At 37.6% G+C, this 25,454-nt stretch overlaps 2 protein-coding genes across 7 annotated transcripts in view; one reads left to right on the top strand and one right to left on the bottom strand.

Annotated features, from left to right (window-relative positions):
- LOC137654400 (uncharacterized) overlaps positions 1 to 25,454 on the bottom strand; it is a 43,620-nt gene that overhangs the window by 8,967 nt on the left and 9,199 nt on the right. The window contains exons 1-2 of one of the 6 annotated variants that reach the window (XM_068388004.1): positions 12,030 to 12,442; positions 11,159 to 11,206 (exon numbers count right to left, since the gene is read on the bottom strand). The exons of 1 other annotated variant lie outside the window; for it this stretch is intronic. In XM_068388004.1, coding sequence (XP_068244105.1) covers positions 11,159 to 11,206; positions 12,030 to 12,071 — 90 coding nt within the window. In that variant the 5' untranslated portion in view covers positions 12,072 to 12,442. Of the gene's footprint in view, positions 1 to 2,392; positions 2,665 to 11,158; positions 11,207 to 12,029; positions 12,443 to 25,454 lie in introns of those variants that run through there. 4 more of the 6 variants (XM_068388000.1, XM_068387999.1, XM_068388001.1 and 1 more) reach the window with 4 other exon arrangements.
- Positions 12,342 to 18,930, top strand: LOC137654189 (uncharacterized). Its single transcript, XM_068387827.1, has 3 exons — positions 12,342 to 12,394; positions 16,590 to 18,369; positions 18,635 to 18,930. Exons 1-3 carry the CDS (start codon positions 12,342 to 12,344, stop codon positions 18,806 to 18,808), a joined length of 2,007 nt encoding a protein of 668 aa, XP_068243928.1. The 3' UTR covers positions 18,809 to 18,930.

Below are 25,454 nucleotides of genomic sequence, written 5' to 3'. Positions count from 1 at the left end.
GTATAACACGAAGAGAGAGAGAGAGAGAGAGAGAGAGAGAGAGAGAGAGAGAGAGAGAGAGAGAGAGAGAGAGAGAGAGAGAGAGAGAATGAATCAGCTGTTGTAATCAAATGGCGTGTTTTTGTTTCGTGAGAATTTCATCGCCACGACTATAACAACAACATACTGTACTGAACTTTACATTATTATACAGACTACTGTAATATGATAAAGTAAAATATTTGTAATCTATTTTATATGAAATGGGGCTTATTTTGTTTGTTTAAAATTTACATTTACGTATGTAAAACAACTCTCTCTCTCTCTCTCTCTCTCTCTCTCTCTCTCTCTCTCTCTCTCTCTCTCTCTCTCGTAGATTGTTTTCCTGCTTTGCTACGTATGTAGGATTTTATATAGATACGGTAAATAATATTTGTAATAACATATTTTATAAAAGCTTTCATCACTTTCATCATGGCGTTAAATTCCTTAGTTTGTTTATGAACGTACGTTATGACGCCGTCGTTTCAGGCGGCGTCATAAAGAAAAACATTTCATTTAGAAGTCCTAAGAAAAATTAAGTAAAACATTACTAATAACCAAATCAACATACTGTGCTGAATAATCAATATAATCTATGCAAAAACTAACCTATACACAGATGTGTAAATGCGTTTGTTTCTTCATTATAATCAGAGATAAACGTAAACAAAACATTGGTTGCCATTTTTTATCGTGCTTTTTGGCGTGTACAGGAAACGCATGATATAAAGTCGCCTTTAATATTTGTGCCTGTTTTAGTTTAGGGTACGTTAGTACATGCATTAAGTGTTCTGTACATTAAAGGGTAGTTTGTTAACAGTACTACGTACAAGGGAAGGTTTTAAAAGTCTGAATATACATGTTAAATTAATAGGTAAATATGGTGTCACTACTTCGCGGATTTTCACCTATCGCGGCCGGGTCAGGAACCTATCTACCGCGATAAACGAGGGTTCACGTGTATATATATATATATATATATATATATATATATATATATATATATATATATATATATATATATATATATACAAATATTTCTTCCTCGTCACCTTAAGTACCAAGACAAATAGCTTCAGTACTCAGTCTCTCCCTGTCCCTTGGGTAGGGGGGAGAATAACCTAACCTACATAATTGCCCAGGAAGTCAAAAATTTACCAAAAGAGTTCCTTAGCACTCATGCTGTGCTATTTTCCCTTTTGGGACCCCAGGGCTTATAGCATCCTGCTTTTCCAACTAAGGTTGTAGCTTAGCAAGTGATAATAATAATCATAAAAATGTGTCAACTAACACTCGGTATTTGAAACATTTCATGGAATTACAAAATGCAGTTGCAATGACCATTGGCAAAAATGTAAAACAAAAAAGAAAAAATTATTCACCTTGATGTAGATAAAATACTTAGTCCCCCCATAAAAATTCAACCTTCCTTCACCGACATCGTTAAAACATCTGGCTCGATGGCACGTACAAAAAACTTGAATATCAACAATATTTCATTTGCACTGAGCTTAACAGTAGCTATACAAAATTTATGAAAAACAATACATCAATCTAAGGAAATAAAATAGAGATTGCTTATGCATGCAACATTCCTAATTAAACGGCAATTTGCTGTCTGTCATTAACATAGGTTAGGTTACGATAATAACAATGTAAAATATATGAGGTTTTCCTTAAATAAATACATTTATAATATACCTAATTACAGTAACAAATGTTGAGGCCTTTGTATAACGACGGATAGGACCTCGGACGTGCATGGAACACCACCTAACCTACAACCCATATTGTTATTCCCTAATACCCCGCTTAGACTGCTGTAGGAGCCTTTGTGTATCAGTGGCCAGTTCCTCATGCGTTCATTAAAAATGGACATCAACTAACCTAAACTTTCCCCCCTAACCAAACCTACAAGCCGTGTCCTAACGCCCCCCTGCGACCCCCTTTACACTGCTGTATTCTAAGTTAAACATAATAATACTTACAGGTGGCCGCTATCATACATACATCCACTGCTGTATTCTTAGCGATATAGTTAAAAATAAGCGAGTTATGGTGCGGATCAAAACCAGACTTAAAAAATTTCAGAGGTAGGCAAAACAACATTTTTTTTTTTAAAAACCACCTCAGATTTAATCGTCAAACTAATGACCTAGTAATGATTAATTGATATATGCTGATTAAAATCATGTGGGGAACAATATGTTGTAAAATAAAACCGAAAGCAGTTGGGATAACAACTTGCTAACAACCTATTGTAGTCAATTTGGAATTTTTAAACTCTTCTTTCAAATGCATTGCCCTACTTATGTATATAATCAGATCCCTACTACGATTTTGGGTAAATAAATTGGATTTTGCAACATACCTGTATGGTAGCTTGGCCCAAACCATTCCTTACTGGATAGCTTCGCCTATGGCACGTATTTTACATAACCAATATCGCCTATTTGAAGTACAGGACAAACATCCTCAACAAAAGCGGGAAATTTGAAGGGTAGTGCTTACTCACTGAACTTCGGTTATCTATCAAAACTTAATTCAATTATTCACACTCAATTGTACACTGTTTAATCCCCGACAAGAAATCAAACGTCAAATCCTCGCAACCAAAACAAGCGCCTTTAAACAAATAGCTCCCTAAAGGGTACACACACCAAATAAGGAGGGCCTAACTTCGTTAAATATAAAGTGCATGCGAGAGCATTTTACATCTAATTCAATCTCAAGACAAATTGCAACAAAACGTGAAAATATATAACAACTTTGTAATTTAATTATATAACAATTTGAATTATAATGATAGAGAAATCGCTCCCAAATACACTGCGGAATGGATTCATAACAAAGTTAGAGTGCCTAACTTTCATTAATGTCAAGACCATGCGAGAGCAATGTTCATTTTACTAAATCGTAAAGGAAATAGAAAATAAAACCTGAAAATTTTATATCAACTTCGCAAGTTAATGGTACTGTATAACAATTTGGAATATCAACAAATGGCTCCCCGATATTGACACTTAAGGCGGGTTTACACGGCCGAGCAGCTCGCCGAGCCCGGTTGTCGAACCTACTTGTAGAACGGCTCGAAGAGCTTTCAGACAGTACATCGAGCCTCAGTGTGTCTCGTGCTAAAACACCGTCAACATGTCTCTCGACCAGGACGATTTGATAGCCATTGCTTTAGCAGTGGCACTAAGAAAGAAAAAAAAAAAGATCAAAGTGGACGAAGGATTGGCTACTAAAAAGAGAGAAATTTTCACACACCAACTTGCTTATTGCTTTAAAATTAGTTCTTTCAATATTTCATGCAGAGCCGCTATTCCTTTGTTTCTGGCTACTTTATTGGAATAGTCTTTTTGATTTAACTTTCCATAAAGCTGGATGAGCCCGATATGTATGTATGAAATCAAAGTACGACTTCCTTCTCATTCGTGCTTTCATTAATGGCAGCCATTATTCATTTCTTTGATGATGTTTCCTCTAGCAGGTTTGAATAACAACTGAGGTTCGATGCTCGACAGACTGTCGAGCATCGAACCTCAGTTGCGGTGTGAACGGGTGTACTGTCGACGACAGTACACCCGTTCACACGTTCACACCGCTCGTCAAACAATGTAGCTCCGCCCACAAAAGTCAAGATGAGCCTGACTTTCATCGAGCCGTTCGACGAGCGCACTCGACAACCAAATAGCCCGTTTACACGCTCGAACATCAATTCAAACACAGGGTTGTCGAGCCAGGCTCGACGAACTGCTCGCCCGTGTAAACCCCGCTTTAGGATCACAACAAAGAAGCACTTAAATTCCTTTAATGTCAAGAGCATATAAGAGCAAAATTCATAAATTTAATCATAAGCCAAATGGTAACACAACGTGAAAAATTTATAATCTTGTAATTTAATTATATAACACTTCCCTGTAAAATGAAACTCTAAAGCGGGGTTTACACGGGCGAGCAGTTCGTCGAGCCTGGCTCGACAACCCTGTGTTTGAATTGATGTTCGAGCGTGTAAACGGGCTATTTGGTTGTCGAGCGCGCTCGTCGAGCGGCTCGATGAAAGTCAGGCTCATCTTGACTTTTGTGGGCGGAGCTACATTGTTTGACGAGCGGTGTGAACGGGTGTCGAGCATCGAACCTCAGTTGTTACTCAAACCTGCTAGAGGAAACATCATCAAAGAAATGCATAATTGCTGCCATTAATGAAAGTAAGAGTGAGAAGGAAGTCGTACTTGATTTCATACATGCATATCGAGCTCATCCAGCTTTATGGAAAGTTGAATCAAAAGACTATTCCAATAAAGTAACCAGAAACAAAGGAATAGCGGACACTCAGTCTTTCATGTGGAGTTATGGCCTTCCTCATAGTAATGAAAGGGCTGACACGATTCGGTAGATCAATGTAAGTGTCTTCATCCATACGCAAATAATTGCGCCAGTCATCAGGCTCTAATTTCAAAGCAACAAGCAAGTTGGTATATGAAAATTTTTCTCTTTTGATCTTTTATTTTTCTTTCTTAGTGCCACTGCTAAAGCAATGGCTATCAAATCGTCCTGGTCGAGAGACATGTTGACGTTGTTTTATCACGAGGCACACTGAGGCTCGATGTACTGTCTGAAAGCTCTTCGAGCCGTTCTACAAGTAGGTTCGACAACCGGGCTTGACGAGCTGCTCGGCCACGTAAACCCCGCTTAATACAATTTTGACAGGAGTCGCATGTATTGGTTGCTTCAAGAAAAGTCTTTTTACGAAGATGCCTTCGTGGAAAACATTGCTTGTAAATTTAGATAACAACGTATCCATTTAACATAATATAGTCAATATAATGTTTAATTATGCTCCTTTTTTAATATGGCGGGCACCACCCCATAATTTGAGTTTTTAGCCACAGTTTCTAACTGTGGAGTTGCAGTGTCAACTATAAAAACAGTTACGGGGCAGAGCAAAGACGTCTGGATATGTTGGAAAGAGTTTTAGAAAGGCGAACGTTTTAAATTTGAAGAAATGCAATGATTAGAATATAAATTAAAATAAAAAAATGTTGAAAATAGATTAAACAATATGTTCTCACGCATATTCAAGGAAATGTACGGCTAGAGAGTTATGGGAGTCCTTTGACTGGTCAGACAGTACTACAGTGGATCCTTCTCTCTGATTACGGTTCTTTCCCTTTGCCTACACATACACCGAATAGTCTCGCCTATTCTTTACACATTCTTCTCTTTCCTCATGCACTTGACAACACTGAGATTACCAAACCATTCTTCTTCACCCAAGGAGTTAACTACTGCACTATAATTGTACAGTGGCTACTTTCCTCTTGGTAAGGGTAGAAGACACTCTTTAGCTATGGTAAGCAGCTCTTCTAGGAGAAGGACACTCCAAAATCAAACCATTGTTCTCTAGTCTTGGGTAATGCCATAGCCTCTGTACCATGGTCTTCCACTGTCTTGGGTTAGAGTTCTCTTGCTTGAGGGTACACTCAGGCACACTATTCTATCTTATTTCTCTTCCTCTTATTTTGTTAAAGTTTTTATAGTTTACATAGGAAATAATTATTTTAAAGCTGTTACTGTTCTTAAAATATTTAATTTTTCCTTGTTTCCTTTCCTCACTTGGCTATTTTCCCTGTTGGAGCCTGGGCTTATAACATCCTGCTTTTCCAACTAGGTTGTAGTTTAGCAATTGATAATAATGATAATGTTGTATATACTGATACCTGACATAAGTAGTCAGTTCTCATTACCTAAAGATCAGTAATTACATCTGAATTAGAAGTAACTTTATTCATAATCAACACTACACAAATAATCATAGATAACTTAAATCTGTCATCTATTCTGATTCGAAATGTTTCTATAAGATTAATAAAACAGAAAAGGCTACTTGATAAATTCGATTCACTAGCAATAAATTTTGAAATATGCTGGATTCTTGTTCATTTTGAAGTTGTTGGTAATGAAAAAGCAGATGGATGTGTGTGTGTGTGTTTGTGTGTGTCAGCAGACATTTGTATAAGTGAAGAACATAACATTTACTGAAGTTATATGAAGTGTATTGCATATAGATTTATAAAAAAAACTCAACTTATATCGTTTGTTCCCGCAATATCTATATAATTGGTGTAAGTTCACTGTGTAATTATGTTGAGTATACACATAGAACTACGAAGCAGGGAAGCTCTGTGTAACTATGTTGAGCATAAAGATAGAACACCTTGATGAAGCATCTAACTACGAAGCAGGGAAGCGCTGTGTAACTATGTTGAGCATAAAGATAGAACACCTTGATGAAGCATCTAACTACGAAGCAGGGAAGCGCTGTGTAACTATGTTGAGCATAAAGATAGAACACCTTGATGAAGCATCTAACTACGAAGCAGGGAAGCGCTGTGTAACTATGTTGAGCATAAAGATAGAACACCTTGATGAAGCATCTAACTACGAAGCAGGGAAGCGCTGAGTAACTATGTTGAGCATAAAGATAGAACACCTTGATGAAGCATCTAACTACGAAGCAGGGAAGCGCTGTGTAACTATGTTGAGCATAAAGATAGAACACCTTGATGAAGCATCTAACTACGAAGCAGGGAAGCTCTGTGTAACTATGTTGAGCATAAAGATAGAACACCTTGATGAAGCATCTAACTACGAAGCAGGGAAGCTCTGTGTAACTATGTTGAGCATAAAGATAGAACACCTTGATGAAGCATCTAACTACGAAGCAGGGAAGCACTATGTAACTATGTTGAGCATAAAGATAGAACTTGACTAAGCATTTAACAATGAAACAGAGAAGCACCGAGTAACTGTGTTGAGCATAAAGATAGAACACCTTGATGAAGCATCTAACTACGAAGCAGGGAAACGCTGTGTAACTATGTTGAGCATAAAGATAGGACACCTTGATGAAGCATCTAACTACGAAGCAGGGAAGCGCTGTGTAACTATGTTGAGCATAAAGATAGGACACCTTGATGAAGCATCTAACTACGAAGCAGGGAAGCGCTGTGTAACTATGTTGAGCATAAAGATAGGACACCTTGATGAAGCATCTAACTACGAAGCAGGGAAGCGCTGTGTAACTATGTTGAGCATAAAGATAGAACTCCTTGATGAAGCATCTAACTACGAAGCAGGGAAGCGCTGTGCAACTATGTTGAGCATAAAGATAGGACACCTTGATGAAGCATCTAGCTACGAAACAGGGAAGCGCTGTGCAACTATGTTGAGCATAAAGATAGGACACCTTGATGAAGCATCTAACTACGAAGCAGGGAAGCGCTGTGCAACTATGTTGAGCATAAAGATAGAACTCCTTGATGAAGCATCTAACTACGAAGCAGGGAAGCTCTGTGTAACTATGTTGAGCATAAAGATAGAACACCTTGATGAAGCATCTAACTACGAAGCAGGGAAGCTCTGTGTAACTATGTTGAGCATAAAGATAGAACTTGACTAAGCATTTAACAACGAAACAGAGAAGCACCGAGTAACTGTGTTGAGCATAAAGATAGAACACCTTGATGAAGCATCTAACTACGAAGCAGGGAAACGCTGTGTAACTATGTTGAGCATAAAGATAGGACACCTTGATGAAGCATCTAACTACGAAGCAGGGAAGCGCTGTGTAACTATGTTGAGCATAAAGATAGGACACATTGATGAAGCATCTAACTACGAAGCAGGGAAGCGCTGTGTAACTATGTTGAGCATAAAGATAGGACACCTTGATGAAGCATCTAACTACGAAGCAGGGAAGCGCTGTGTAACTATGTTGAGCATAAAGATAGGACACCTTGATGAAGCATCTAACTACGAAGCAGGGAAGCGCTGTGTAACTATGTTGAGCATAAAGATAGGACACCTTGATGAAGCATCTAACTACGAAGCAGGGAAGCGCTGTGTAACTATGTTGAGCATAAAGATAGGACACCTTGATGAAGCATCTAACTACGAAGCAGGGAAGCGCTGTGCAACTATGTTGAGCATAAAGATAGAACTCCTTGATGAAGCATCTAACTACGAAGCAGGGAAGCGCTGTGTAACTATGTTGATCATAAAGATAGAACTCCTTGATGAAGCATCTAACTACGAAGCACTACGTTGAGCATAAAGATAGAACTCCTTGATGAAGCATCTAACCGTGAAGCAGGGAAGCTCTGTGTAACTACGTTGAGCATAAAGATAGAACTCCTTGATGAAGCATCTAACCGCGAAGCAGGGAAACGCTGTGTAACTACGTTGAGCATGAAGATAGAACACCTTGATGAAGCATCTAACCGCGAAGCAGGGAAGCGCTGTGTAACTACGTTGAGCATAAAGATAGAACACCTTGATGAAGCATCTAACCGCGAAGCAGGGAAGCGCTGTGTAACTACGTTGAGCATAAAGATAGAACTCCTTGATGAAGCATCTAACCGCGAAGCAGGGCAGCGCTGTGTAACTACGTTGAGCATAAAGATAGAACACCTTGATGAAGCATCTAACCGCGAAGCAGGGAAACGGTGTATAACTACGTTGAGCATAAAGATAGAACACCTTGATGAAGCATCTAACTACGAAGCAGGGAAACGCTGTATAACTATGCTGAGCATAAAGATAGAACTTGACTAAGCATTTAACAACGAAACAGAGAAGCACCGAGTAACTGTGTTGAGCATAAAGATAGAGCTCCTTGATGAAGCATCTAATTACGAAGCAGGGAAGCGCTGTGTAACTATGTTGAGCATAAAGATAGAACTCCTTGATGAAGCATCTAACTACGAAGCCGGGAAGCGCTGTGTAACTATGTTGAGCATAAAGATAGAGCTCCTTGATGAAGCATCTAACTACGAAGCCGGGAAGCGCTGTGTAACTATGTTGAGCATAAAGATAGAGCTCCTTGATGAAGCATCTAACTACGAAGCCGGGAAGCGCTGTGTAACTATGTTGAGCATAAAGATAGAGCTCCTTGATGAAGCATCTAACTACGAAGCCGGGAAGCGCTGTGTAACTATGTTGAGCATAAAGATAGAGCTCCTTGATGAAGCATCTAACTACGAAGCCGGGAAGCGCTGTGTAACTATGTTGAGCATAAAGATAGAGCTCCTTGATGAAGCATCTAACTACGAAGCCGGGAAGCGCTGTGTAACTATGTTGAGCATAAAGATAGAGCTCCTTGATGAAGCATCTAACTACGAAGCAGGGAAGCGCTGTGTAACTATGTTGAGCATAAAGATAGAACACCTTGATGAAGCATCTAACTACGAAGCAGGGAAACGCTGTGTAACTCTGTTGAGCATGAAGATAGAACACCTTGATGAAGCATCTAACTACGAAGCAGGGAAACGCTGTGTAACTGTGTTGAGCATAAAGATAGAACACCTTGATGAAGCATCTAACTACGAAGCAGGGAGGCGCTGTGTAACTATGTTGAGCATAAAGATAGAACACCTTGATGAAGCATCTAACTACGAAGCAGGGAAGCACTGTGTAACTATGTTGAGCATAAAGATAGAACTTGACTAAGCATTTAACAACGAAACAGAGAAGCACCGAGTAACTGTGTTGAGCATAAAGATAGAGCTCCTTGATGAAGCATCTAATTACGAAGCAGGGAAGCGCTGTGTAACTATGTTGAGCATAAAGATAGAACACCTTGATGAAGCATCTAACTACGAAGCAGGGAAGCTCTGTGTAACTCTGTTGAGCATAAAGATAGAACACCTTGATGAAGCATCTAACTACGAAGCAGGGAGGCGCTGTGTAACTATGTTGAGCATAAAGATAGAACACCTTGATGAAGCATCTAACTACGAAGCAGGGAAGCACTGTGTAACTATGTTGAGCATAAAGATAGAACTTGACTAAGCATTTAACAACGAAACAGAGAAGCACCGAGCAACTGTGTTGAGCATAAAGATAGAGCTCCTTGATGAAGCATCTAACTACGAAGCAGGGAAACGCTGTGTAACTATGTTGAGCATAAAGATAGAACACCTTGATGAAGCATCTAACTACGAAGCAGGGAAACGCTGTGTAACTATGTTGAGCATAAAGATAGAACACCTTGATGAAGCATCTAACTACGAAGCAGGGAAGCGCTGTGTAACTATGTTGAGCATAAAGATAGAACACCTTGATGAAGCATCTAACTACGGAGCAGGGAAGCGCTGTGTAACTATGTTGAGCATAAAGATAGAAAACCTTGATGAAGCATCTAACTACGGAGCAGGGAAACGCTGTGTAACTATGTTGAGCATAAAGATAGAGCTCCTTGATGAAGCATCTAACTACGAAGCAGGGAAACGCTGTGTAACTATGTTGAGCATAAAGATAGAACTTGACTAAGCATTTAACAACGAAACAGAGAAGCACCGAGTAACTGTGTTGAGCATAAAGATAGAGCTCCTTGATGAAGCATCTAACTACGAAGCAGGGAAACGCTGTGTAACTATGTTGAGCATAAAGATAGAACACCTTGATGAAGCATCTAACTACGAAGCAGGGAAGCGCTGTGTAACTATGTTGAGCATAAAGATAGAGCTCCTTGATGAAGCATCTAACTACGAAGCAGGGAAGCACTGTGTAACTATGTTGAGCATAAAGATAGAACTTGACTAAGCATTTAACAACGAAACAGAGAAGCACCGAGTAACTGTGTTGAGCATAAAGATAGAGCTCCTTGATGAAGCATCTAATTACGAAGCAGGGAAGCGCTGTGTAACTATGTTGAGCATAAAGATAGAACACCTTGATGAAGCATCTAACTACGGAGCAGGGAAGCGCTGTGTAACTATGTTGAGCATAAAGATAGAACACCTTGATGAAGCATCTAACTACGGAGCAGGGAAGCGCTGTGTAACTATGTTGAGCATAAAGATAGAAAACCTTGATGAAGCATCTAACTACGGAGCAGGGAAACGCTGTGTAACTATGTTGAGCATAAAGATAGAGCTCCTTGATGAAGCATCTAACTACGAAGCAGGGAAACGCTGTGTAACTATGTTGAGCATAAAGATAGAACTTGACTAAGTATTTATCAACGAAACAGAGAAGCACTGAGTAACTATTTTGAACATAGAACACCAGGATGAACCAGTTAACTACGAAACAAAGAAGCAAATAGCTTTTGGATTATAATGAAACATACCTTGAAATGGTCGAAGATAGCTTTGGTTCTCGGCAAGGTGGCAGCTACCTAAGAAAAAGGACATTTTTATTAGATAACACAAGTCGTTACTGTATGGTAATTGACGTAAATATAATTAAGAGTAGGCCTACAGTATATTATTATTATTATTATTATTATTATTATTATTATTATTATTATTATTATTATTTAATATTATCATTACTATTATTAGCATTAATATTATTATTATTATTATTATTATTGTTATCATTGTTATTATTATTATTATTATTATTATTATTTTTATTATTATTATTATTACTTGCTAAGCTACAACCCTACTTAGAAAAGCAGGATGCTATAAGCCCAAGGGCCCTAACAGGGAAAATAGCCCAGTGATGAAAGGAAATAAGAAAAAACAACAAGACAAGTTTAAGAACAATAATAACTTTAAAATAAATCTTTCATATAAGAACTATAAAACTTGAAAATATCAAAAGGAAGAGAAACGAGATAGAAAAGTGTGCCCGAGTGTACCCTCAAGCAAAAGATCTCTAACCCAAGCCAGTAGAAGACCATGGTAGAGAGGCTATGGCACTATCCAAGAATAGAGAACAATGGATTGATTTTTGGAGTACCATTCTCCTAGAAGAGGTGCTTACCATAGCTAAAGAGTCTCTACTACCCTTACTAAGAGGAAAGTAGCCACTGAATAGTTACAGTGCATTAGTTAACCTCTTGAGAGAAGAATTGTTTGGTAATTTCAGAGTTGTCAAGTGTATGAGGCAAAAGAGAGAGAGAGAGAGAGAGAGAGAGAGAGAGAGAGAGAGAGAGAGAGAGAGAGAGAGAGAGAGAGAGAGATTAAACTACAGATAGACTTTCAACTTACAAGCATAATCGGTATAGCATAATGAACGTTGGTGACTCCCATCTTCGATAAGAAAAAAAATAAAATTCTTCAGTCCGTCGTGGTTCTAAACATCAACTTCGATTATTAAAATTGATAAGGATTATCGTGAAACTCTTCTATTTTTCTTACTAGCAAATTTATCGTGAAATTTATTAGTTTGAAGGTGATTTGACTAGATGTTTTATGGCCAACAGTTGAACGACGAATGCGCAAGTTTTAAAAAACTTTGTAACAATTTTAGCTTCACGGCTTTAAACGATTAACTTATACTCGTTATCATGACCAGAAACAATGGCAATATTTCTAGACACAAGCGCACAGACACTTGACTGCAACTTCCTAAGGTATGAACCCGAATTCTAGACCGTCTGCATTTTATACAGCATTTACACCGGTTCGCTACTCTTGGCTGCTTCTCGCTACACAACTAATTTAACGGTCACAAAATAATGCCACTCCCTTATTTTTCGTTTTATCTTAATGATAACATCAGCTCGTGCACAGCATAATGGAAATTAGAAAAAAATGAAAAAAATATAGTCAACTAACCTGGAATAACGTATCTCAAGTTTCTTTTTCTTTTCGAAGTTCATAATAATCTTTGGCGTAACAAAATTTCTCTTTCCTTGAAATTAGTTTAAAAAAGAGCATGGTTCATACTTAACTATAATACCGTATAGTTCTTAAAATACTATTATCTTTATTTTTCATTACTTCTTTTGCAGTTCATTTATTTCGTAATCTACTTTTCTAACTGGGATATTTTTCCCAGTTGGAGCCCCTGGGCTTATAACATCCTGCTATTCCAGCTAGGATTTTAGCTTAGATAATAATAATAATAATAATAATAATAATAATAATAATAATAATAATAATAATAATAATAATAATAATAATAATAATAATAATATTGCTCTCGTTGTGGATATGGGTCTAGGGATCATGATAAAGACAAGGGAATGATTCTTATAATTATGAAAAGGCCGAGTTATTATCATTACTAGCTAAGCTACAACCCTAATTGGAAAAGCAGGATTCTATAAGCCATAGGGCTCCAACAGAGAAAAATAGCACACTGTGGAAAAGAAATAAAGGGATAAATAAAATACAGAAGTAATAAACAATTGAAAGGAAATATTTCAAGAACAATAACATTAGAATAGATATTTCATATATAAACTATAAAAACTTCGAAAAACACAAGAGGTATAGAAATAAGAATAGGGAGCATGAGTGAATCCTCAAGCAAGAGAATTCTACCCCAAGACACTGGAAGACCATGGTAGAGAGGCTATGGCACTACCCAAGAACAGAGCACAATGGTTTGATTTTGGAGTGCCCTTCTCCTAAATGAGCTGCTTATTATAGCTAAAGAGTCTCTTCTACCCTTACCAAGAAGAAAGTGGCCACTGATTAATTACAGTGCAGTAATAATAATAATAGTAGTTAAACCCCTTGAGTGAAGACAATTGTTTGGTAATCTCAGTGTTGCCAGATATATGAGGACAGAGAACAATGTGGAAAGAATATGACAGACTATTCGGTATTTGTGTAGGCAAAAGAAAAATGAGCCGTAACCAGATAGACAGATCTAATGTAGTACTGTATTGCCAGTCAAAGGACACATCAACTCTCTTAGTGTTAGTATCTCAACGGATGGCTGGTGCCCTGGCCAACCTACTCCCTCCAGACAACTATTTCTCCTCTCAAGAGTTGTGGTGGCCGATGTGGTAACGTCCCTGGCAGTGAACGCCAGACTGGGGTTCGAGTCCCCGCTGAAACTCGTTAGTTTCTTTTGTTCACTGCAACCTCACCATCCTTGTGAGCTAAGGAAGGGGGGTTGGGGGAGCCTATAGCTCTATCTGCCGAGTCATCAGCAGCCATTGCCTGGCCCTCCTTGGTCCTAGCTAGGGTGGAGAGAGGGTTTGGGCGCTGATCATATAATCATATGTATATATGATCAGTCTCTAGGGCATTGTCCTGCTCCATAGCGCAATGTCACTGTCCTATGCCTCTGCCACTCATGAGCGGCCTTTAACCCAATGTTGCAATATTCAGCAACATTATTTACTTCATAATATAATCAAGCTTTAACGCGCACACAGCTTCGTATCTCTTTAATAGGTAATAAATATTATTGCTTCCCGCAGTCAAATATAACCTGCATAATTCTCTAACTTATTTCATGGTAAATGATTTCTGTAATTAGAAAGTGTGTCACAGATTACATCGATGCTGAAAATAAACCAAATACTTTGAACAGAATGAATATATATATATATATATATATATATATATATATATATATACTTTCAACTGGGCTCCACAAGGCACTAGAAGATTTAGAAGATCCAGGCCTACATGGCTGAGGACCATGAAGCGTGAAGTAGACGTTGAGTGGAGAAGAATTGATTTAAAACCTCAAGAGAGACGACTGGCGAAATCTAACCGAAGCCCTTTGCCTCAATAGGCCTAGGTGACGATGATGATGATATACATAAAGTGTGTGTGTGTATATATATATATATATATATATATATATATATATATATCCGTCTGCAAAATCCTTCCGAGTTGAAAACTCGATTAGCTCTTCAACCATGAAGAAGCACTGTCCCGAGAATAATATGTAGGAAAAAAACGAATTATATTCAAGCAAACGCAATATAGAGTTATCTTCACAGTGGATTCGCTCGAACAAGTAGAAAGGAGAAACTTTTAATTGAAATTGAATTCCAGGGTAGAGGTAAAGGCACACATAACGTATCTTGTTCACTGTCCCGAATAATGGAATACCAAGAATGAAAGCTAACTCCCTCTCTCTCTCTCTCTCTCTCTCTCTCTCTCTCTCTCTCTCTCTCTAGAAATATGAATACATACAAAAGTTCACATACACACATACTCTCTCTCTCTCTCTCTCTCTCTCTCTCTCTCTCTCTCTATATATATATATATATATATATATATTATAATAACCCTCCTATCATTATTTAGCATTTCTAATTACACCTATTATTGTGTATAATTTTAACGCAATCTATTGATTGCTGATCGTAGCGGACAGCATAGATGAAATTACCTTTTGTCATTTTTACATATGTAATCCTTGGAAATGTTTACTTCCAAGCTCTTTCAAGTTAATACTTTTGAGTTCGTTATCCGGTGGCTAATTCTTCACTTGTTGCTAGTGTTTATTTAGTGGTTATTTGTTATTATTTTGTTATATATTTATACGTGATTTAAAATAAGTAAAGTCTTTGTTTAATCTTAACTTTAATTAGATCATTCTCCTAATATATCTACTGTACCTACATGAAGTGTTGCCCTCATTACTGAGAATTTATGAAATAGTCAAGTGGAAAGCTGAAGTTGTGACAAATTAGGGGCCTGTGTCCGGGATCTACTTACGTATGTGTTACGCTTCCGCTCGATCTTGACGGATTGTGAAATTCATTTTGTTGTTTCTCTAAAATGATGGACAACATGAGTGTAGTGTATTAGTGATATTTTGCTTGTTTATAACTGACCACCACCGGATAGTGTTCTCCAGCGCGCTCACACTTTCACCTAGAGAATGTCGTGTTGCTACACGTCATCTTAAGCATACATCGAGATTTTGGAGGACGTGCAGGCAGGGTAATGGCAGCCTAGAATTCGTGATTCTTTTAACCCTCGACTCTGTTGACTACCATCGCTTAGCGATATCTTCATAGTCGCCCCAACTTCTCGAGGTGCTTCGAGGCATTCAAAACCTCATCATAAGGAATTGAAAGATTCCTTCCTTAGGAACTTCTGCTCCTCTTACTCAGGGTACGACCTTCGCTCTTTAAAGGATTTAGGCTTCATATTGTTACGACCACGTGGTCAAGAACTTCGTTCCACCTCGATGGATATTTAAAGGTTTATTCCTTGTTCAGGTAACTGTTGGTACTTCCAATTATTTACTTCATTAAAAATATTTTATTCAAGATTATTAGTGATTGTGCATTATTGGTGAACCAAGTTTTCTGATTGGCATGGATTATTAAAGCCTTGTTCATTTAAGTGAATTTCTGTACATTGTAGGACTTAAGGATTAAGGAAATTCCTGTGATTTGTGGGTGCCTTCGCACCATAAATCCATGAATGCCCTGACGTTTTTAAGTCTTATAGCTTGTGTATAGTAGTAATATAATTTCCAGTGATATTTTCCATTTAATCAGTATTGAGAGATGCCTTTTGATCTTGAGAAATTTTTAGGTGCACCCAGGGAGCACCTAAATACACTACAGGAAGCTAAAAAGGACCAGCTTCGCCAAATAGCTGTAAGGGCAAGAATATCTGTAGGTCATGATGTGGTGAAAGCTGAACTATTGGGAAAGATATTAGATTTCCTGATAAATAGTGGTAACATAACTGAAGAAGAGGCTCTTCCCTTAAGGCCTTTAACACTTGAACGAGGTGCTGCTCGTACTGTTACTATAACTGAAGACCCAGAGATAGTGAAATTGAAACTCCAACTTGAACTGCAGCAGGTAACAGTAGAAGCTGAAAAAAAAGAAAAAGGCTAGAAGCTGAACAAAAAAGGCTTGAAGCTGCAAATGCCGCAGTAGAAACTGAGCAAAGAAGACTTGAAATAGAACGTAAAGAAAAAGTTCTGTTGGAAAAGGAACTATCAGCCATAAGAATAGAAGAAAGGTTGGCAGAAAAACAGCTACCCGATGCTTTTGACCTTAGTAAAGCACGCAAACTCCTGCCTGTCTTCGATGAAAAAGATCCTGATGTTTTTTTCATTACTTTTGAAAACACTGCAACGTCTCTCAACTGGCCAAGAGACCAATATGTTCTCTTAATCAGAAACTCCTTCAAAGGAAGAGCTGCATATGTGGCAGCACAACTTGTCCAAGAAAGGGATTATGAAGTCTTTAAAACTGCCATATTAGATGCTTATAGTGTTACAGCAGAAGGGTATAGACAAATCTTCAGACAAACTTTGAAGAACCAAGCTCAAACCTATCTAGAGTTTTTCACATTGAAGTTGAAGCAGTTTAATAAATGGATAGATAAGGAACAAATAACTACTTTAGAACAATTAAAGAATTTAATAGTTTTAGAAGAATTCCTGAGGCGTATTCCAGCTAATGTGGCCATGTTTATTAGAGAAAAACAAGAAAAAGATGGCAAAAGGGCTGCCCTATTAGCTGATGATTACCATCTCATTCATAAACTTAAACCACATTCGTCCTCACCTTCATCTTCCCCCCAGGTTTGTACTTTTTGTAAGAAAGAAGGTCATCATATTAAAGACTGTCCTAGTCCCAAATGCAAAGCATCTCATGGTAAGGCTTCTCCTAATGCTTTTTCACAAGGACCCAAATCAGGGAATACTGCAAATAAAACGACTCTTCACTGTGCTCAACCTCTATCAGACTTTACATCATTTACATATCCTGGTAAAGTAAATGATATTCCCGTGCAAATTTTGAGAGATACAGGGTCATCTCAAACTATCATTAGCTCAAAGTTAAAAGATTTAGCTAAACCAACAGATCGGTATGTAACTGTGTCAGATTTGACTTGTCAAAAGGTTTTACCTATTGTACAGATTTCTCTTGATTGTCCTTATTTTAAAGGTTCAACTAATGTCGCCTTGTTGGATTCTGACCTGCCTTGCAAGAACATAGACATGATTCTTGGTAATGACTTGGCTCAAACTAACGGTACTCCTAGTCTTATCATTACGCAGCCTGAAGTAGTGATTGAAAAAGCTTGCAAAGAGTTTTCTCCGGTGGTAGAGCTTCCCTACCAAGTAGTCACCAGGTCTACAACCTCAACTTCTAGAGACACTGAACACACAGGTAAGGTGGATCAAAGTACCTTAGGTGAAAAAGTCCTTGCTGATCTTGTTGATATTCCCTCAGATGAATTTGTAGAGTATCAAAGGTCTGATGATAGTTTGAAAGAATACTTTGATAAAGTAAAAGATGACGTTGATGAAAGTAAGTTACCATATTTTTATCTTGATAATAACATCCTTATTAGACGTTATAGACCTTTGAAGATTGCAGGACAAAATTCCTGTCATGATAGTTACCAGCTTGTAGTTCCTTCTAATCTTCGTGCAGCCTTATTGGATCTTGCTCATTCAGCAGAGTCTCATCTAGGCATTTCCAAAACCTATAAGCGTTTGCTGGACGATTACTACTGGCCTGGTATGAAAGCTGATGTAAAGCACCACATAGAATCTTGCCATCCCTGCCAGGTAACTGGTAAACCAAATCAGAAAATACCTCCAGCACCATTAGTTCCTATTACAGTACCTAATTCTCCTTTTGAAAAGGTAATTGTAGATTGTGTTGGTCCACTTCCCAAAACTAAAAAACAAAATGAGTACATTTTAACTTTGTTGTGTCCAACTACTAGATTTCCTTTACCCGTATCTATAAAAAACATATCTGCTAGAACAATTTTTGTTAATCTTCTTAAAATATTCACCATTTTTGGTTTTCCAAAAGAGCTTCAGTGTGATCAGGGGACAAACTTCACTAGTGATTTGTTTAAGCAAACTTTCAAGCAGTTAAACATCTCCCATATTTTTGCTTCAGCTTATCACCCTCAGACTAATGGAGCCCTCGAACGAGTACACCAGACCATTAAAAGCCTCCTGCGCAAGTACATTAGTGAAACTGAACGAGACTGGGATGAAGACCTGGATCTGCTTATGTATGTACTTAGGAGTACACCTAATGAATCGACTGGAATTTCTCCCTTCGAGATGATGTTCGGCCGCAGACCTAGGACAAACCTTAGTATGGTAAAAGAAAACATCCTAAGAGGTACTTACAAAGACCAGCAAGTAAGTATTCCGCAATATCTTCAAAGTCTTAAGGTTAAATTTGACCATGTTTATGAATTTACCAATCTGAATTTAACTAACAGTCAGATTCGAATGAAAAACCATTACGATAAAAAGGCCAAAATTAGAACTTTCAAAGTAGGAGATGATGTACTTGTATATCGACCAGTTCCAGGAGCTCCATTGAGAGAAAAATTTATGGGTCCGTATAAAATCACTAAAAGGGTCTCTAAAACAACTTATGCAATTGAAACTCCAGATAAAAGGAAGCCTAGCCAGTTAGTGCACATTAATCTTATAAAACCATACCAATCTGCAAAGATTTCTCCACAGGCAGTTCACCTGATATGTAGAGAGACTGATCACTCCACTCACAACTCGAGGATAACTACTCCCATCGAGACTTCTCCTACCCCGAAAAACATAGTACCCGAGGCAGTTGATAATGATAAACTTTTAGCTCCTCTTGAGCCAGACGAAGAAGAAACTTTGGCTCATAATCATATTTTGTCATGGAAAGATGCTAGTAATTCACAGATTCTTTCTTTACTTTCACAGTATCTTGGTCATCTTCCTAAGGTGGAAAGGGAAGAATTAGAGGCTGTTCTGAAGTCTTATCCTGCAATATGTTCAGACACTCCAGGTTGCTGTACCTTGGTGCAACATATTGTGCTAGAACCAAACGCCAATCACGTTCGTCAACCTTTTTATCGGGTGTCCCATCGTTTATTACCAGCCTTGAAGGCCGAGGTTGAGAATTTACTAAAACTAGATTTGGCTGCACCAAGTAAGTCTCCCTGGGCATCGCCTTGTATTTTAGTAAAAAAGCCTAACAATTCCTATCGTATGTGTACGGATTATAGAAGGGTTAATTCTGTAACAGTCAAGGATGCTTATCCATTACCTAGAATTGCGGATATTATTGACTCTGTGAGTAATTCTAAATACCTTAGCCAGATTGATCTCTTGAAGGGTTATTATCAAATTAAATTAACAGATAGGACAAGAGATATCTGCCTTTATAACACCTTTTGGTCTCTTTGAATGCAGAGTTTTGCCATTTGGGATGACTAATGCTCCAGCTACATTCCAAAGGATGGTCCATGAAGTTACACGTGGTTTGGAGGGTGTGTATGTCTATTTGGATGACATCGTAATTGCTAGTATCTCCTGGGACGAACATCTCAAGATCTTAAAAGAACTCTTCAAAAGACTCCTGGAAGCTATCCTAGTTATTAATTTAGCCAAGAGTTCATTTGGTAAGGCAAAAGTTACATAACTAGGACATGTCATTGGCAGTGGCTCCATATTACCCAAGGATACTAATGTGAAGGCTATAACTTCATTTCCCACTCCTAGTGATAAAAAAGAACTCAAAACTTTCTTAGGTATGGTGTCATATTATTCAAAGTTTTGTCCTAATTTTGCCATCATAACTTCTCCTCTACATGTCTTGACATCCAGCAAAGTAAGGTTTCACTGGACACAGGATCACGATAAGGCCTTCCGGCAGCTAAATTTATTCATGACTTCATCTCCTTTGTTGCAAGCTCCTAATCTTACTAAACCTTTTTTATACAGGTCGATGCTTGCAATACTGGATTTGGTGGTGTCCTACTGTAAGAAATCAATGGGACCAGTACTTTTCCTCCTTTGTTGGAACACCTGCTTCCAGTATCTTATTACTCGGGAGCGTTCAAAGGCGCTCAACTAGGATGGCCTACCATCGAGAAAGAATTATATAGTATTGTTGCAACTGTCCTTCATTTTCGTCCATATCTGGAAGGTGCTGCACGTGTCTTCATTTACACCGACCACAAACCCCTTACCTTCCTCGAAAGGGCAAAGCTTAACAACAAGAAACTTCTTCGATGGTCATACATCTTGTTGTCTTACAACATTGAGATCCACAGCATTCGAGGATCAAACTACACCATCGCCGATGCATTATCACGTCTTAGACAGAAAACCACAATTCACTAAATTTGTCAATAAGATTGTCATAGTAATTTCATTCCTAACAGGGGGGAACTATAATAACCCTCCTATCATTATTTAGCATTTCTAATTACACCTATTATTGTGTATAATTTTAACACAATCTATTGATTGCTGATCGTAGCGGACAGCATAGATGAAATTACCTTTTGTCATTTTTACATATGTAATCCTTGGAAATGTTTACTTCCAAGCTCTTTCAAGCTCTTTTGAGTTCGTTATCCGGTGGCTAATTCTTCACTTGTTGCTAGTGTTTATTTAGTGGTTATTTGTTATTATTTTGTTATATATTTATACGTGATTTAAAATAAGTAAAGTCTTTGTTTAATCTTAACTTTAATTAGATCATTCTCCTAATATATCTACTGTACCTACATGAAGTGTTGCCCTCATTACTGAGAATTTATGAAATAGTCAAGTGGAAAGCTGAAGTTGTGACAATATATATATATATATATATATATATATATATGTATATGTATATGTATATGTATGTATATATATATATATATATATATATATAAATAGAGAGAGAGAGAGAGAGAGAGAGAGAGAGAGAGAGAGAGAGAGAGAGAGAGAGAGAGACAACAAATTGCTTGCATTAATATATATTATATTTATCACGTGAAGTAATTTTGAACAGTACACAGTAATACGAAAAGATATAAGTAATTATATATGTTTAAAAGTTATATAATCTACCTAGGCTAACAAAACACTGTTGAAATCTTAGCCTACATATCATTTATGTCAATGTTCTTATTTTTAGTGGATGTAATGAAAATGGATATTTTACATTTTCTATTATAGAGAAGCAAGTGGGCGTATTCTATATAGATAATTCCAGATTATTCCAAATTCTCTACTGCCCGAGTGATCTCGACTTCTCGTTAAGACGAAAAAATGCATAAGCGATTGAATATAAACAAAAGAACATTAAAAATGGTACTGTAATTAATAAAGGATCAATAATAAAATTGTACTCTTTATGATGTAATCTCGATAGAATCAATTTAATCAAATACTTAATCTTGAAATATTACTTACAATTAATTGAATATGTAATTTCAAAGTCATACAAACGAATGCTATAATTATCCATGATGATACTTATAACCCTATGGTGTTATATAAGTTTTGCTATTGCATAAGACGTGTAACTTGTGATTATTGACATGTTATATATATATATATATATATATATATATATATATATACACACTATAACAATCTAGCTACTACCCTTTACCTTGGCATTGTTTATTGGTAATGTTACTCCGCTGTGTAAATGTCATGCTCTTGACCGCCAAATTTCCATAACTCACATATAGTAGGGTAAGGCAATTTTGGACAAGTAAGGCAAATATTGGACAGATACAATATCTCTAAAACTTTATAATTTTCGAAAACTATAATGCTATTAGAAATTGCCCAACCTTCTACTTTATAAATATTAGTATGTCTGGTTTTTAAAAAGTATTAAGTACCCCTACATAAATTGTTGAATATGGGTGTCCAATAATTGCCTCACCTTCATTTTAGGGTTTTTCAGAAATAATACTTGAAATTATCTTTTCTAAAAGTAAATTAGTGGATGATGCTAAAGGAAGGTTTAAAATAAAAAATGAATGAAAAAATATGGAATATCTAGTGTCCAATTTTGCCTCGCCTTGAAAAATGGTAAGGCAATTTTGGACACTTAATTAAAAAAAACATCAATTCATAATGTTAAGTTATTAAGTAATAGATTTTGTAAACTCTCTCTCTCTCTCTCTCTCTCTCTCTCTCTCTCTCTCTCTCTCTCTCTCTCTCTGACAGGACAAAATTCCTGTCATGATAGTTACCAGCTTGTAGTTCCTTCTAATCTTCGTGCAGCCTTATTGGATCTTGCTCATTCAGCAGAGTCTCATCTAGGCATTTCCAAAACCTATAAGCGTTTGCTGGACGATTACTACTGGCCTGGTATGAAAGCTGATGTAAAGCACCACATAGAATCTTGCCATCCCTGCCAGGTAACTGGTAAACCAAATCAGAAAATACCTCCAGCACCATTAGTTCCTATTACAGTACCTAATTCTCCTTTTGAAAAGGTAATTGTAGATTGTGTTGGTCCACTTCCCAAAACTAAAAAACAAAATGAGTACATTTTAACTTTGTTGTGTCCAACTACTAGATTTCCTTTACCCGTATCTATAAAAAACATATCTGCTAGAACAATTTTTGTTAATCTTCTTAAAATATTCACCATTTTTGGTTTTCCAAAAGAGCTTCAGTGTGATCAGGGGACAAACTTCACTAGTGATTTGTTTAAGCAAACTTTCAAGCAGTTAAACATCTCCCATATTTTTGCTTCAGCTTATCACCCTCAGACTAATGGAGCCCTCGAACGAGTACACCAGACCATTAAAAGCCTCCTGCGCAAGTACATTAGTGAAACTGAACGAGACTGGGATGAAGACCTGGATCTGCTTATGTATGTACTTAGGAGTACACCTAATGAATCGACTGGAATTTCTCCCTTCGAGATGATGTTCGGCCGCAGACCTAGGACAAACCTTAGTATGGTAAAAGAAAACATCCTAAGAGGTACTTACAAAGACCAGCAAGTAAGTATTCCGCAATATCTTCAAAGTCTTAAGGTTAAATTTGACCATGTTTATGAATTTACCAATCTGAATTTAACTAACAGTCAGATTCGAATGAAAAACCATTACGATAAAAAGGCCAAAATTAGAACTTTCAAAGTAGGAGATGATGTACTTGTATATCGACCAGTTCCAGGAGCTCCATTGAGAGAAAAATTTATGGGTCCGTATAAAATCACTAAAAGGGTCTCTAAAACAACTTATGCAATTGAAACTCCAGATAAAAGGAAGCCTAGCCAGTTAGTGCACATTAATCTTATAAAACCATACCAATCTGCAAAGATTTCTCCACAGGCAGTTCACCTGATATGTAGAGAGACTGATCACTCCACTCACAACTCGAGGATAACTACTCCCATCGAGACTTCTCCTACCCCGAAAAACATAGTACCCGAGGCAGTTGATAATGATAAACTTTTAGCTCCTCTTGAGCCAGACGAAGAAGAAACTTTGGCTCATAATCATATTTTGTCATGGAAAGATGCTAGTAATTCACAGATTCTTTCTTTACTTTCACAGTATCTTGGTCATCTTCCTAAGGTGGAAAGGGAAGAATTAGAGGCTGTTCTGAAGTCTTATCCTGCAATATGTTCAGACACTCCAGGTTGCTGTACCTTGGTGCAACATATTGTGCTAGAACCAAACGCCAATCACGTTCGTCAACCTTTTTATCGGGTGTCCCATCGTTTATTACCAGCCTTGAAGGCCGAGGTTGAGAATTTACTAAAACTAGATTTGGCTGCACCAAGTAAGTCTCCCTGGGCATCGCCTTGTATTTTAGTAAAAAAGCCTAACAATTCCTATCGTATGTGTACGGATTATAGAAGGGTTAATTCTGTAACAGTCAAGGATGCTTATCCATTACCTAGAATTGCGGATATTATTGACTCTGTGAGTAATTCTAAATACCTTAGCCAGATTGATCTCTTGAAGGGTTATTATCAAATTAAATTAACAGATAGGACAAGAGATATCTGCCTTTATAACACCTTTTGGTCTCTTTGAATGCAGAGTTTTGCCATTTGGGATGACTAATGCTCCAGCTACATTCCAAAGGATGGTCCATGAAGTTACACGTGGTTTGGAGGGTGTGTATGTCTATTTGGATGACATCGTAATTGCTAGTATCTCCTGGGACGAACATCTCAAGATCTTAAAAGAACTCTTCAAAAGACTCCTGGAAGCTATCCTAGTTATTAATTTAGCCAAGAGTTCATTTGGTAAGGCAAAAGTTACATAACTAGGACATGTCATTGGCAGTGGCTCCATATTACCCAAGGATACTAATGTGAAGGCTATAACTTCATTTCCCACTCCTAGTGATAAAAAAGAACTCAAAACTTTCTTAGGTATGGTGTCATATTATTCAAAGTTTTGTCCTAATTTTGCCATCATAACTTCTCCTCTACATGTCTTGACATCCAGCAAAGTAAGGTTTCACTGGACACAGGATCACGATAAGGCCTTCCGGCAGCTAAATTTATTCATGACTTCATCTCCTTTGTTGCAAGCTCCTAATCTTACTAAACCTTTTTTATACAGGTCGATGCTTGCAATACTGGATTTGGTGGTGTCCTACTGTAAGAAATCAATGGGACCAGTACTTTTCCTCCTTTGTTGGAACACCTGCTTCCAGTATCTTATTACTCGGGAGCGTTCAAAGGCGCTCAACTAGGATGGCCTACCATCGAGAAAGAATTATATAGTATTGTTGCAACTGTCCTTCATTTTCGTCCATATCTGGAAGGTGCTGCACGTGTCTTCATTTACACCGACCACAAACCCCTTACCTTCCTCGAAAGGGCAAAGCTTAACAACAAGAAACTTCTTCGATGGTCATACATCTTGTTGTCTTACAACATTGAGATCCACAGCATTCGAGGATCAAACTACACCATCGCCGATGCATTATCACGTCTTAGACAG

Source organism: Palaemon carinicauda, chromosome 15 (genome assembly GCF_036898095.1).
Source record: "Palaemon carinicauda isolate YSFRI2023 chromosome 15, ASM3689809v2, whole genome shotgun sequence".
In the NCBI taxonomy this organism is placed as follows: Eukaryota; Metazoa; Arthropoda; class Malacostraca; order Decapoda; family Palaemonidae; genus Palaemon; species Palaemon carinicauda.
Note: the sequence above shows the minus strand (reverse complement) of the source record. Positions and strands in the feature narration are given on the sequence as shown.